The following is a 15,924-nucleotide window of genomic DNA, read 5'->3' as shown; positions in this document are numbered from 1 at the left end:
GCCTCCTTGAAAATTGTGCAAACAAACAAACTTCTGTTGCTTATAATTACATCAATTATGTTTGTCAATTGTACATATAAAGGAATCTATAGATTTTCTTGTTGTTTCTTATCATCTATAGAGTGATTAAGTCCCTTCTCTGTTAGGAATTTTAATTTCTTTTTTGGATCGGCAATTGTTCCTTTATTTGTTTTTTCTTTTAAAAAAGACCCCTTCTGTTCCAACACCTTTCTTCACCTATCAGAAGAAGAAAAAGAAAAGATTCACATAATTTCATGCACTGAAGTTGAGATTAACTTTTGCCTTCCATCGAGTTTGACTAAAATAATTCACCCAATGACGTTTCCCGAAAACAAAACAATAATCCCTAAGAATATCCATAATCAAATCATCAAGAAATAAAAACAAAACAACAACAATAATAAAATAATAGCAATAGTTGCAAGAACAAGGTGGTTGATCTGGATACCTTGTCATCCAATCCTTGGAACAGTATCACAGGGCAAGAAAAATTATCAACAAAGTTGATAGGTGACCTCTCAAAGAAAGCTTTTTCACTCCCTACAACCAATGGAAAAAAGCCTATATCACAATTCATTCAAATTGATCAAATCAATTGGTAAATCAACAGTTGAATTGCATTGTAGTATTTACCAAGAAGATTATCGATATAGTGAGATTCAAATTTGTGTGTTTCCACTTTCAAAGCCTTCAAGTCAGCCACCTGTTCATCAACAAATAAAAAATAATGGTTCATCAATCTTCTAGGTCATCCTGTCAAATGGGAATGTCATCAATCTTCAGCAAAAAGGACTTTTTGTGGGGAAAGCATAAATTGGACTTTGAATACCAAGAAATATCAAATAAGAAAGACATAAAAATTGAATGCAACATTCCCCCCCCCCCCCCCCAAAAACCCAAAAGAAACCCAACATTTTCTCTCCCTTATGACTTTTATCTTAGATCCCTCATGGTTGCATTACTATTTTGGTAATGCATCACACTAACCGGCCAATACAACTTGAAACAGCTCAATTCCCAAGTCCATGACAAAACCCAATGGTTCGTAAGTTTAGGTTTTAAAAACCATGAACAGCTTGGTAAACTATCACAGTCAAGAAGTTGACCATTTCAATACTTGTTTTCCCCCAGAAAGGGAAGGATTTATAAAGGGAATAAAAGAAGTCAAGGGTCCTATACTTGGTGCCAGCTAGCACAGCCGGTAAGGACCTTGGCTTGCTGTGCTAGGTCCTGGGATTGAATCCTGCCTTGACCTAGGGGGTGGGAAGGTTTCCTTGTATTGCCACAACAGTAGTAGCCCCTGCCAAGAAAAAAAGGCCCCTATACAAGGCCCTATAACTTCCCCAACAATAGCTGTATGATCTCTGACAATGGAAGTAAAATCAGTGGTTGATTTTCATCATTATTTTAGCAACCATGAAAGCTGGCTTAAGATTCTCAAAAGCCCGATTACTTTGTCTTTCCAGACCCTCCAAGAGACAACACAATGAGTGAATTGGCAAGGTTTTTTCCCCCTCTACTAAAAACTCTAACCTTCTCAGTCACAATTCTTGGGAAAGTAGATCCCATGATCTAAAATCTCATTCTCTATTGTGCCTAATGATAATTTAGCCAGTTTTTACCCTGCTTAACTCTAAAACTAATTCACCTTTTGGTAAAAGATTCTGGTTTGGTTCCTGGTTTGACAATTCAAATCTAGGACTACATTAAGGTTCCACTCAAAATTACTAGTTACAAATCAGGCAGCCAGTCTACAAGAAGCACAATAACAGGTCTTATTCATCATTGTTGAATACTGGAAGCTTAGAACAACATCTCAGAGTCACTTATAAGTTATACCAACAACAAGAAGAAAAATATGCAAGGGGCATATTGCTTACACCATACAAGGAAGCACCAGCCTTGAACACTTTACTGAAAGCGAGAGCAGCTAATGTTGTGTAACCACCAGCAGACCTCCCAGTAATACAAAGTCGTTCACCATCTGCCTTTCCACTTTCTACCTTAAAAACCAAACCATACATGTCTCAAAAGAGTGCATTAGCATGCCTCGCCATTATGTACTTGGGCCCGTTTAGTTAGGTATTAAGTAATACAAAATTTTCATTGGTAAAGTAAAAGAGATAAGCAAACATAAGTGTGTGAGTAAAAATAGCCGATAGTGGAATTAAATCAATACATGTTACATGGAATTCAATTTCCATGTGTTCTGTTGTAAACTTGTAATGCATATTCTGAGGGCTCCAAATGTTTTATCTTGCGTAATATTTCACCTAAAATGACAATTTTCCATTTTCTGCAGCAACACTATTGACAAACTTTCAACTCCTAGATTTATTATGTTTATGGTCTCCACATAGTTTATCACAATACCTTACATCAACTTTACTTCCAAGTTAACATCAGAAGGGACCTTTTCATTTCTCACTTCACTTTACCAGTGAAATTTTGATTTACTTCATTTCACTTCACTTTACTTCTAACCAAACAGGGCCCAAGAGAGAAAAATATTTCAAGCATAGTTACCAAAAATCTAGCACAGCTGCAACAATCATTAACATCAACAATACCCCAACAAGCCAAAAGTCGTTCTCGATATTCCCGTCCATAACCTGTGACATTCACATTTATTGTTACCTCTAGAACAAAAATAATACTCATGAGATTGCAAAGAATATCAGTAAGATATGTAAGGGCAACTGCAGTAAAGATACAATGATATCTATAAGCAAGGAAGATTGAGAATAGGGAACTGGCCATCAAGAGTCAGTCATGCAAACCTGAGCTGGGGTATAAGCATGGGACTGTCTATCAACCCAACCAAAGTATCGATGGCCTATCCTTAATTTGGAAACCAAAATGTAAATTATTTAGAAAATGTTAGAGAACTAACCAGTGCTCCCTCCATAGTTAACATCCACAAATGCCCAGCCTCGGCTAGTCCAGTACTGGATATTAAGATCTAAGATCCCACGAGATTCAGCTGTAGGCCCTCCTGTAACATATATTTTCTATTAATCATTTGATACTTCGGAGGGAAAATATATTTTTAATAGCAATATTCCAAGTCTAATCCATCATTGAGAAACTAAACATGGCTGAAGCACACCATATAATAGCCAAATTTAGCATATAGTAATTTGCTACTATAGAGGAAAAACAATATATATAATAGATTAGAGGAAAATATATTTTAACATTAACATCTAAATCTAGTCCATAAATTGAGAAACTAAAATGGCTTAAGTACAATATATGATAGTGGTTAATAAAAATTATAAACAATTGTGTATTATCAGAGAATAGAGTACAAAGATGGGAGTCACCGCTCTGCTCTCAACAGGAAACAAAACAAGAAAAGACGAGGATAAAAACCAGATACTATAATTTAACATTGCAATGCTCTCCCCATGTTGAATTATGTACACCAGAATAGCGTGGGGGTATTCTGGTCTTTTATGGTTTATTTGATTTACAGCCGACTCTCTTAATAGAGTCGGCTATAGTAGGATTATTTCTGTCCTGTGTACTTTCTTTGATTCATTATAAATAAGAGGCTTGGGGTGGTCATTAGATCATTCAAGCATTACAACCCTAATTTGTCCTGCTAACATGGTATCAGAGCCAAAATTCTGATCTAGGTTACAGAGCACCCCCCCCTCTTCCATCGTCTCCCTTTTTTTTTTTTTTTCTTTTATCTCTCCTTCTCTCCTTCTCTCCTTGGTTTTCACCCTTCTCAAAGAGCAGCACTAATGAGGTGATCGATTGATCTAGTTGCTCCCCTCAACATTACCTCAATCAATCAATGATTTAGAAGATTTTTTGGATCAATAGCTACTGTCCCTTTTCTGCAATTTTTTGGAGTCTTCATTTTTTTGAAGATCGAGTTATTCTATTGGAGAATCGAGTCTTCCCTTGTTGAAGATCCATATCTGGCACCTTGGACAGCATCTATTCACTTTTTCCATCAACAACAGAGGATTTTCCCCCTATATCGATCTCACTTGTCAGGATTTTTCAAAACCCTGACACATTGATTTTGGGGCTACACCTGTGAGAAGCTGCTGATTTTTTTAGGGGAGTTTTGTCATTTCTAAAGGACCACTCTACCTTAGTTTCAGCCATTTCATTGAAGTTGTGGAGATATTGGTTTTTCACCTTCTAAGAGTCAATTTTTTCCCAGATATCGATCTCTGATTTTTTGGGGTTTTTACTACTTGCCTCAATCTACTGCTGTTTTTTGGTGATTTGATTGTGTGATAATGTCTGACATTACCATTGCTTTAGCCTCATGAATCTTTCTTGAAAAAGTCCCTTCGTTCTCATGCATCTGGGTATCTCATTTGCAATCATGATGATGGGGACGTTTCTTTCTTTTTTTTGTAAATACCCTTATTTTTAGTCCAGTCGAGCTTGTTGCCCGTCGAGCACCTTTAACATCGTATTCGCGAAGGCCGTTCCCACCTCTGTGGCTCCGATCACTCCGCTATCCGCGCCGGGCTCGTGGAACTCGTCGAAGACCCATAGGTCGTAGTAGTCATGACCTCTGGAGTTGAAGGACAGCCAAGGAATGAATATCTCCCTTCACTGCTGCCATACAACTTGACAGTACTAACTATCTGATGTGGTCCAGATCTACCTGTTTGACTTTTGCTGGTTGAGGTCTTACTGGACATCTCACTGGAACAACAAAGAAGCCATCCGATAATGGTTGTCTTCAAGACCGATGGGTATCTAATGATGCTATGGTCATGTCTTTTTTGCTGCATTCCATGCAACCGGATCTTTCAAGTGGATACTTGCTACTCGATACAGCCACTCAAATATGGACTGCGGCAAAGGAGACCTACGGGCAAGTGGGGAATGATACTCAGGTATATGAAATCCATCAGAAAGTTCATGCCACTACACAGAAGGAATTATAATGTAGTCCTAGAATAGGAGACAATCCTACTAGGAGCCAGATACAGAATAAATAGCAAAAGGAGCTGCTGGTTCACATGGACAGCCTAGGTTCTAGCTTAATTCTAGGGTTTAGGATGGGAATTTGGGAATGGGTCTTATATGGTTTTAATATGCAGGTTTAGGGGACTATTTTGGTATAAAGAAAATTAGATTTGGTTAGGTTTTAAAATTCTGCAGATTTAGGGTTAGGGTTAGGGTTTCGGGTTTTAGGGTTAAGGGAAACTAACAAAACTAGGGTTTCAAGTGGGCTGTGAGAGCTGGGTTTGGGATCGAAGGTAGGGGACTGTGAGGGGAGGATTCGACCAGGATATGGTCCAATTTTGATGGTTAGAATGGGCTGTGGGCAATTTAGGGCTTATGGGGTTCTTATGGAGAAGAAGGATTTAGGGTTTTGGGGGATGAATATGGGCAGCAACTGGGATCGAGTGTAAACAATGGTGAGGGAGGGCTGTGGTCAAAGTTTGGATGATTTCTGAGGGGTAAACAGATCTGGACAGAACTGAGATCCTTCCAGGGTTTATGCAATTAGAACAGAAAAATTAAAGGATCGAATGGGGAATGAAAGGAAAGATAAAAACAGAAAATTAAGATTCAAACTCACACTAGAATCCACCGATAGTAGCTTGAATGTTTGAAGGATGAAACCACCTTCGAAGAGAGATCCTCCCAGCCTTCACGGCGTAAAGAGTCGCAGGAATCCACCCACCCTTCCACCTTGAAATCCACAAGGATGCACACTCACGCAAGGGAGCAAGGAACAGCAGCAATGGCAGCCACGAAATCTGTATTTTTTAAATTCAAAATTCTGTGGGGGAGCCCGCCACGATATACTTTATTTATAGGGTAAAGTACACGTACCCCCCTATAATGCACCTAATATTCCTCGTACCCCCCTAAGCGGCTCAATATTTCATGTACCACCCTTCAATATTCCACGTACCACCCCTGCTTTACACCCCAAATGCCAGATAGGTCCAATCCGTTAAATATCACCGTTAGATGCCAAAATTTTGATCATTTTACCCTTTGCTCCATTTTCTTAAATGTGAAAAGACTTAATTACCCTCACTTATTTGTTGCCCTAAACTAATTGAAAATGACCATTTTACCCTTTGTTTTATTTTTATAAATGAAAAGACCTAATTGCCCTCATTTATGTATTACCCTAACCTAATTTGAAAAGACTATTTTACCCCTAAATATTTGTTCCTAAAAACCCCAAAATGCCCTCATCTTCCCCAAATCATCGTCTTCTTTTACATACCCACCACCACCACCCCACGATGGTTGACTACATAGGAATGCAAACCCTTTCCATCCATCTTGATGCATAGGGATTTCAACTCAGGTCGATGAATTATTTCGGAATCCTCTTCCTTCTTCACCGGCGTCCGAAAGAGTCTGTTTGCCATTAGACTCAGGAATCGGGTGAGGGGATTTTTCCACAGCCAATTCATCACCGGCTTGTGGATTCAAGTTCCTTGAAGTGTTTCTCTATGGAACTCAGAATATGAAACAAAAACCCAATACTTTAATTTCTGAGTTTGATTGATAACTTCTACCACTTTGCCCTTTCTTTGCAATAGCTCTGAACCCAAGAGATGAAGAACGACTCAGAAAGGCATCATTTGATGTGGCAAGATATGTGGGAAAAGTAAAATCTCGTGAAGGGATGATCATGATGATGATGGGTATTTCTCAGGGATTGCTATCTACTCTTTGATTTCTTGTCTGAGTAGCTCTGCAACACAAATAAGAAACATGGCTCCACCATCTATCGAACCCATCATCAAGGCCACCATGCAATCAAACATGGAAAAATTAGACAATCAGATCGATTTCTACCCAAATCTTTTCTACCCATTCCTGAACCTTTCAATTGTTCTATTTATGTAAATAAAGAGGGAACCGAGAACTGAGTGAATTCCAGTCACAATGCAGAGAGTGTATTTTTTTTCCAGAGGAAAAATGAGAAGGAGGTGTGTCAAATTAGAAAAGATAATAATAAAAGAAGCTTAGAGACGAGAAAACCCACAAAAAGTTTTAGGGATTCTGCAAAGTAGCAAGGCAAGGCAAGACTCAAAAGAGAGAGAAAGAGATGAGTCCAACCCAAAGCAAAGACTAGGAATCCCTAGCTCCTCAGTCCCCACCGCTTACACTTGATACAGTGAATTTTCTAAATTGTTATTATCTTATTAGTCGTTGAACTCTGCATTTTGGAGGCAATCCATCTTGATTGCGATGACATGGTTGGATTGTTTGCTGAAGTTGGTGGTATTGAAGAGGCCGAGATAATTTCCATACTCTCTCTCTCTCTCTCTCTCTCTCCATGTATTCGATCCGGGGCTGTGTTTTGGCTATTTCCTCGTTAGGCGGCAGTGGGGTTTTGAAACCCTAAAATGGGTTTAGGGTTTCATGTTTTGGAGAAACGATCTAGGGAAGAAGATGGTTGGTGGTGGGTGGTGGTGGTGGTGGTGTTGGAGGGGGGGCTTCACGGTGGTGATGGTGTTAATTGTGGGTGGCGGCGGTGGTGGTGGTGGTGGTGGTGGTGGTGGGGGTGGGGGTAGGTAAAAGAAGATGATGATTTGGGAAGACGAGTGTGGGAAGACGAGTGTGCTTTGAGATCTTCGAAAGACTTCCAACCCCAAAAGGGTTTTCTTCATCGAACAGGGAAAGGGGTTTCCGCCTCTAATCTGAAATCCTCTTTGGGTGAGGTTGGGGAAGATGAGGGCATTTTGGTCTTTTCAAATTTTAGCAAATAGGTTGGGGTTGGTTTTTAGGAACAAATATTTAGGGGTAAAATAGTCTTTTCCAATTAGGTTAGGGTAATACATAAGTGAGGGTAATTAGGTCTTTTTATTTATAAAAATAAAACAAAGGGTAAAATGGTCATTTTCAATTAGTTTAGGGCAACAAATAAGTGAGGGTAATTAAGTCTTTTCAGATTTAAAAAAATAGAGCAAAGAGTAAAATGGTCAAATCTTGGCATCTAACGGTGGTATTTAACGGATTGGACCTATCTGGCATTTGGGGTGTAAAGCAGGGGTGGTACGTGGAATATTGAAGGGTGGTACGTGGAATATTGGGTACATTATAGGGGGGTACATGTACTTTACCCTTATTTATAATAAAGGCCTAAGCCAAATCCTAGTACAAATTAATGTCTCTTCCTTTTAAAATCGTGGAAGGAAGAGTTCTAAACTAACTTAATTAAATTAAAACAGTAAATTGACTAAGATACCCCTACTAAGTTAAAAATAAAAGACTCTAACTTAAACAACTAATTTAAAAGAAGATTCCATATTAGCCAATAGGATATAAGAACCTATTAACCAATAGGAACTCTTCACTTAAATTAGACCCATTGAACCCATTGGATGCAACCAATTCTAACCTGGTTCAATCTAAAACAGAAAAAATAAACTAAGTATGGAAAAATATAAATCCTAACCTACGGCTCCCTATTCAAACCCTAAGTTCAGGGCCTCTTCTTCTTCTCCCTTCTTAGAGCTGCATCAAATTATCCATCTCAAAGTACTATGCTGCCCTCAGGGGCTTATGGCAACAACTGGATCATTATTCTTACTACTAGCCTACCAATGCAACTGATCTTGCTGCCTATCGTAAGCATGTGGATAACATATGGGTGTATGATTTCCTTGCTGGTTTGATGTCGAATACGATCAGATTCGTGTTCAAGTGCTTAGTCAGTCTCTTTTCCCAACCGTGAAGCAGTCCTATGCCTTCACACACTGAAGATAACCGCAGAGCTGCTATGTTACATTCCTTTACTGAGACATCTGCCCTCCAAACTGGTTTTGGTTCTACTCTCGTGTCTGATGGGTCTTCCCGCGCCCGCACTGCTGCTGATTCTGCTAATGAGATTGTGAAATGTGAACGTTGCAACAAACCATATCATACCAAAGCTACCTGCTGGAAACTTCATGAAAAGCCTACTGATTTTGAGGCTAAACGTGGTTTTGGTAAATCTAAAAACAAGGCTAATCACACTGAATCTGTTGCCACAGCTCCCACTATTGAACTTGGTCTCTCCTAGGAAGAACTACAGGCTTTTCGTTCTATTTTCCAGGCTTCCGCTGCATCTACTACATCGACTCTAGCCAATTCTTCCACCCCATCAGGTTCCAATTTTTCCCATTCAGGTATTTCATTTGCTGGTAATTGTGCATCGGTAGTTTCCAGTCCATGGATTATAGACTCCAGTGCCACTAATCATATGACTGACTCCTTCAGCCTATTCCATAGATATTCTCCCACTTCTGGCAAGAACAAAGTCAGAGTAGCCGATGGTTCCCTCTCATCTGTTTCTAGAAGGGCTCCATCAGTTGCTCCCCTTCCATTACTGTCTTCCGTTTTGCACATTCCTAACTTTACTACTAATCTTCTTTCCATTAGTAGTCTTACTAGATATTTGAATTGCAAAGCAACTTTTTTTCTGTCCCATTGTATTTTTCAGGATTTGGTAATGGGGAAGACGATTGGATGTGGTAGAGTGCATGGTGGATTGTACCTGCTTGACGATGGTTGTCGTCCTAATTCCTCAGTCTCCTCTGACTTACAGCAATGGCATTATCGATTAGGTCACCCCTCCTTAGGAACTCTATCTCGTTTATTCCTAGAATTAGTTAAGCCCTATAATAAGGATGAATTTTTTTTTAAGGCTTGTGTTTTGACCAAACAGACTCATTCAACTTATTCAGTTTCCAATAAAAGAAGTCTTTCTCTTTTCCATATTGTTCATACTGGTGTATGGGGTCCTAGTCGTAAAACTTCTCTTTCTGGCCATCGTTGGTTTGTTTCCTTTATAGATTGTCACTCTAGGAATACATGGGTGTATATGATGCAAACTAAAAGTGAGGTTTTTTCATGTTTTCAGCATTTTCATAACCTGGTTCAGACCTAGTTCAATGCCACCCTCAAAATCTTGAGGAGTAACAATGGCAAAGAATATTAGGAAGGTCAGCTCCAACAATAGCTAGCTGCCCATGGGATTAGACAAGTTGTATCAATACCCCAGCCCAGAATGGAGTGGTTGAAAGGAAAAACCGCCACTTATTGAAAGTGGCTCAAGCCCTTATGTTTGCTCGCCATGTTCCTGGCCAATATTGGGCGGTTGTTGTCCTCACTGCAGAGCCTACTCGGGTCCTTGACTCTCGTACCCCAGCTGAACTTTTACATGGCTCCTCCTTTGTGGTTCCCCCTTAGGTCTTTGGCTGTGTTTGTTAAGCTAGGGATACTCGATCCCCCGGTAAGCTTGAGCCATGTGGGCTCCGTTGCATTTTTTTGGGTTACTCTACAACCCAGAAAGGATACAAGTATTACTATCCTCCAACCAGACGTACTATGGTGAGTATGGATGTTATTTTCCATGAAAACCTTTCCTTTTATTCATCAACACCTCTTCAGGGGGAGAGTTTTAGTGACGATGTGTTGCCTCTTGAGGCTCCTCTTTCGCAGGCCCAAGCTTAGTCTACTCCTATTGATCCTCCTGCTCCGCCTGCTGCTGCCCCTCCCTCTACCTCGGGTGAAGGGGATCCTATACAGGGGGAGACTATAGAGAATGGTGATGATGAAGTACCTATTTAAGGGGAGCTCACTCTAGTTCAGAAAACCATTGCAGCACCAGTACCCATCCAGTTACCAACCCTGGATCCAGAGCCTACTTCTCCACCTGATAAGACCCCTTCTCCTAAGTTACCTATTGCTCTTCGCAAAGGTACTAGGGCTTGTACTCCACACCCCATATCTCATGTTGTCTCCTATAACTCTCTTTCTCCATGTTTTTCGTGCATTTATTTCTTCTCTTTCTTATGTTCGTATTCCTCAAAATCATTGTTCGAGAACTCGTTTCGTTTCGGTATTTCGGTCGAAATATTGTATTTTTCTGGTATATTTCGGTAGGTCATTTCGGTGGATTTTAGGCCAAGTTAAGGCCTGAAACTTCATGGAAACCCTATTTTAGGCTATATAAACACATTTAAATGTTCAAATTGCAAAAATAGTCACCCAAAATGGGGTTTTGGAAAAATAGTCACCCAAAATGGTGTTTTCGACACCGTGAAGTTGTAGATCGGCTTCCGGTGTCTAACATATATTTATTTCATCACAAACAAACGTATTGATCATGCATTTCCCTAAAAAAAAACAATTTTGAGAATATGGTTTTACCTGGAATAGTGGAAAGGCTTCACAAATGTGCTAAGAAGTTTGAATCTTGTGTTCTCCAAGTGGTTCCGGCGTAGATGCGGCAAGGATTCAAATGGGAAGTGGAAGAATGGAGAAGAAATGAGCAAAAACCAAGCAAAAACCAAAAAACCAGAGCTGTTTTGAAGTCTTGTTTCGACCGAGACTGACGAAATGTGGTCTTTTATATAAAGGGGTTTGACGAAAAATTCGAAATCTCGAGATATAACGAAATTCCGAGCATTTCGCTCGAGATATTGTATTTTTTCGATTCGAAGTAGCATTTCGTTTCGAGCAGCTCGAAATATTCGAAATTTCCGAAATCTCGATCGAGATTTCGCGAGATTTTGAACTATGCTCAAAATTGGCAGGAAGCTTTTGTTGATGGAAAGTGGAAGGCAGCAATGATGGAAGAAATGAAAGCCTTACCAAAAAAAATGATACATGGGATCTTATGGTTCTTCCTCCAGGAAAAAGACCAGTTAGTTGTGAGTGTTTGGGGTAAAACAAAAAGTACATGGCACTGTAGATACTGTATAGATATAACCATATAAGGCACGACTTGTGGCTAAGGGGTTCACTCAGACATATGGTATTGATTATCAGGAGACCTTTGCATCAGTTGCAAAACTGAACACTGTAAGAGTATTGTTGTCTTGGGTCGTAAATCTGGGATAGGATCTGCAACAGTTGGATGTGAAGAATGCCTTTCTGGAGAACTTGATGAGGAGGAATACATGGATATTCCACTTTTCCACCAGGTTTCTCATGTGATAAAACCCAAGGCAAGGTTTGCAAATTGATGTGTGCACTTTATGGGCTGAAGCAGTCACCTTGAGCGTGGTTTAGCAAGTCTCACAAGGTTATGATTTATGTGGGTTATAAAAAAAAAAGTAAGGCAGACCATACTTTGTTTATTAAAAGGTTGGTGATAAGATCCCCATTCTCATAGTTTATGTTGATGACATTATGGTAACTGAAAATGATGGTGATGAAGTCAGTTGGCTGAAGTGCTTTTTTGGACAGGAGTTCGAAAAGGATCTAGGAAAACTAAGGTACTTCCATGGGATTGAAGTTGCCAGATCTTCAAAGGGCATCTTTCTCTTTCAAAGGAAGTATATCCTGGATTTATTGTCTGAGACTGGATTGCAAGGACGTCATCGTTTTGATACACTTATGGATGCTAATGTGCGGCTCAAGGAGGAGGGTGGACCTGTTGATAAGGGTCGGTATCAGCGTTTGGTAGGGAAGCTGATTTATCTTTCGCATACGCAACCTGACATTGCTATAACGGTGAGTCTTGTGAGTTAGTTTATGCATGATCCTTACTCTTCTCATATGGAGGCTGTTCTTTGCATTCTTCGCTACTTGAAGTCAGCTCCAGGGAAAGGAATTCTTCTGTCTCCTCGTGATCACCTGCGGATAGAGGCCTATACAGATGCTAATTGGGTTGGTTCTCTTGACAGAAAATCTATCTCTAGGTAATGCACCTTTGTAGGTGGGAATCTTGTCACTTGGCGCAGCAAGAAGCAAATGTGGTAGCTCGTTCTAGTGTTGAAGCAGAATTCCGTGCTATGGCGCAAGGTATTTGTGAGTTGTTATGGCTTAAGGGTTTACTACAAGACCTTTGTGTTCCTGTTCGTCTTCCTATGATGATGTATTATAACAAGAAGGCAGCGATCAGCATTGCTCATAATTCGGTACAGCATGATCGTACCAAGGATGTTGAGTTGACAGACATTTTATCAAAGAGAAGTTGAAAGAAGGACTGATTTATGTTCCGTTTGTGAAGTCTGGTGACCAGATAGCTGATATTTTCACAAAGGGATTGATTGGTAGATTGTTTCAACTTGTTTTAGTCAAATTGGGCATGTTTAACATCTATGCTCCAACTTGAGGGGGAGTGTTGAATTATGTACACCAGAATACCGTGGGGGTATTATGGTCTTTTGTGGTTTATTTTATGTACAGACGACTCTATTAATAGAGTCGGCTATAGTAGGCTTATTTCTGTCCTATGTACTTTCTTTCATTCATTATAAATAAGAGGCTTGGGGTGGTTATTAGATCATTCAAGCATTACAATCCTAATTTGTCCTGCTAACACCCCAATACAAAGTCTGGGACTGTGAACTATCTGATTAGAAAAATCATCAACTACATTGTTAGCTAATCTTGGCTTCCATTGGAATGACGTATTCACTGGGCAAGGTAAGTAGCAAATGTGACTAATAAGACATGAAATATGCCAAGATCAATCACACACTCACATTTCACATCCAACCTATGACAATAGCTGAGTCCCCTTCAATAATAAGATCATGAGCTCCAAAAGAGAAAGCAATGTCTAGCCCATGCAACAGCCAATAACTCAATCCCAACAGAATTGTCCTCGACAATAGGGCCTGAAGAGGCTCTTAAGATCTGCCCGTGGTCAGCTTCAATACCTCCCCCCCCCCCCTCCCCTTCCACCCCTTTTCCAGATGGCTCCAGATTGCTTAAAGAACAGCTCAAAGTTGAGCTTCCAGAAGCCAGTCAGAGGAGGAATCCATGTGAACAAAGAATGTTGCCTTGGAGGAGAGTCTAGAGGCTGACACCAATCCTGGGAAAAGAGCTGAAGAAGATGTCTGAAAACAAGGGGCAGCAGCCCAATGAGCTGCCTTAAGACTCGAGAGTAACTCATTGTATTACCTGATTCTCATCTGAAAAGGAATCTCTAATTAGGGGTGTCAATGGGCCGGGCTGGGCCAGGCTTGCACTAAACCCTAACGCTACCCTAGGAGCCTTAACCTAAACCCAAGCCCAGCCCTGCCCTGCCAAGGCCAAGCATACCCTCAACCCAGCCCGACCCTAGCAGGATTTTCCCAAGCCCGGCCCGGACCTGTTGGCCATGAATATCTTTGCCCATGAGCTTGTGGAAATAACAAAGCCCACTCAGTCTACCTACTTAACAAAGCCCAAGCTATAAAAAAAAATAATTTTTCAACAACAGGCTGTTACTAGACTCGAACCTTCAACTAATTGGTCATGGTAGAAGAATTTTAACCGTTGTACCAAGAGCCTCTCTTTGTATATTTTTTAAATATATAGTGTATAATACAGGGTCAGGCTGGCCCTGCCAGGGTCGAGGCCTCAACCCAGACCCGACCCGGCCCTGCCAGGGCAAATAAAAACTAAACCCAGCCCGGCCCTATATTAAACACAGGCCCAGCCCTGTTTGGGCTCAGGGCGGGTTCAGGTTGGTCGGGTTTTTTTGACACCCCTATCTCTAATCAGCGGTGTTCCTCTCCTCCAAAATACCCCCAAAAATGGCCAACAAGGTAGATCCTGACAAAAAACGCCTGTACTTGTAAAAAAAATTCTAGTATTAGGTATATTGATGTTTTAAACCACACTACCCTTAACACCGGACTGATTCACTTGGTTTAAGTAGAACTTGTGAATAGGTCAGTTCGAAAATGATGCAATGTGGTCGAAAACATGGACTGAACTGTACAACCTGAGTGATTTTTCAGTGAACCAAGTAAGCTGTGCAAGCCACTTCAAACGCACAAGTAAATGCAGCAGTCACAAATAAGGGAGGGGGGGGGGGGGAGGAAATAAACAAAGAAACAAGTATACATCAACAGTCCCCCACACATCCATAGCGTAGTCCTTTGCACACGGAGAAGAAATGTCTGGAAAAACTCTTCTGAAGTCCTTTGCACGTGGAGAAGAAATGTCTGGAAAAACTCTTCTGATGCACTTCCCAGTAGTCGAACACTCGACCTCCCTGCTCTGATACCATGTTCACCATTGTTTCACCTCAAAGCTCGAACTATTAGGGAAGGGCAGCGTCAATGTATACATCAACATCAAGAGCCTCTTATCATTCCTAATATTAAAGCATATTTCCATCATTTTCATTAATTTTGTCCCACTTCCATACATTCACGCCAAAACCTGAGTTTATCTTTCAAACTCCTGAAAGACCAAAAATTCCTAGGGAAACGTTAAAACCATGATTGGGGGTGATTGATTTAAGATTCTAACAAGGGTGAAAGCCAAACCATTATGAAGCAATAAAATAGAAAACAAAGAGCTGATGTGGCCATGTGGTAGCATCATGATTGCAATTTGTTGATTTACTATTGTTGTAATATAGGTTCAGGGGTAATATTGTCCTTGTACCTATAGTGTCTAGGTTCATTATGCACATGTTAAATATGTTAGATAAGGATTGAGTAAATCATTCCATATTTGTAATATTCTGAAGTTATAAATAAAGGCATGGCCTCTGTCTCATTGACAAGCCAGTATTCACGGAAACAACATGGCATCAGAGCCAAAATTCATCCGGGAATATGGGAAGTAATTTTTTTTTCTCTTTTTCTCTTCTTCCTCTTTCTTTCGTGATCTCGCCATAGCCTAACCACCGCCAACCTTCCGCCGCCACCACCACTCTTCCGCCAACCTTCCGCTACCACCACCACCCTCCGTCAACGCCTTCCAGCCTCCCGCCAACCTCCGCCAGCCCCTACAAGTTTCCGCCAACCCCTCCAGGCCTCCGCCAGTCCCTTCCAGCCTCCCGCCGACCACCACCAACCCCTACAGGCCTCACTTTCCTTCTCGCGGGAGGCATCTCCACCCTTGCCGCCTTCTTTTTTCAGCCCTTGGTGGTGAGTTGACTCCTACCAAGGGCCCTTTTCCCCTCTCTATGATCTGATTTTTATTGGGGATTTTTTCTTCAATTTT

The 15,924-nt window shown here is 40.7% G+C and overlaps 1 protein-coding gene across 1 annotated transcript in view; it reads right to left on the bottom strand.

The window, feature by feature from the left end:
• LOC122658755 overlaps positions 1–15,924 on the bottom strand; it is a 47,883-nt gene that overhangs the window by 7,621 nt on the left and 24,338 nt on the right. Inside the window, exons 12-16 of the mRNA XM_043853855.1 lie at positions 2,915–3,016; positions 2,548–2,633; positions 1,902–2,024; positions 655–724; positions 470–561 (exon numbers count right to left, since the gene is read on the bottom strand). Of these exons, the coding sequence (XP_043709790.1) occupies positions 470–561; positions 655–724; positions 1,902–2,024; positions 2,548–2,633; positions 2,915–3,016 (473 nt within the window). The remainder of the gene's footprint in view (positions 1–469; positions 562–654; positions 725–1,901; positions 2,025–2,547; positions 2,634–2,914; positions 3,017–15,924) is intronic.

This window comes from Telopea speciosissima, chromosome 4 (assembly GCF_018873765.1).
Source record: "Telopea speciosissima isolate NSW1024214 ecotype Mountain lineage chromosome 4, Tspe_v1, whole genome shotgun sequence".
In the NCBI taxonomy this organism is placed as follows: domain Eukaryota; kingdom Viridiplantae; phylum Streptophyta; class Magnoliopsida; order Proteales; family Proteaceae; genus Telopea; species Telopea speciosissima.
This window is presented reverse-complemented; position numbering and strand designations above follow the sequence as displayed.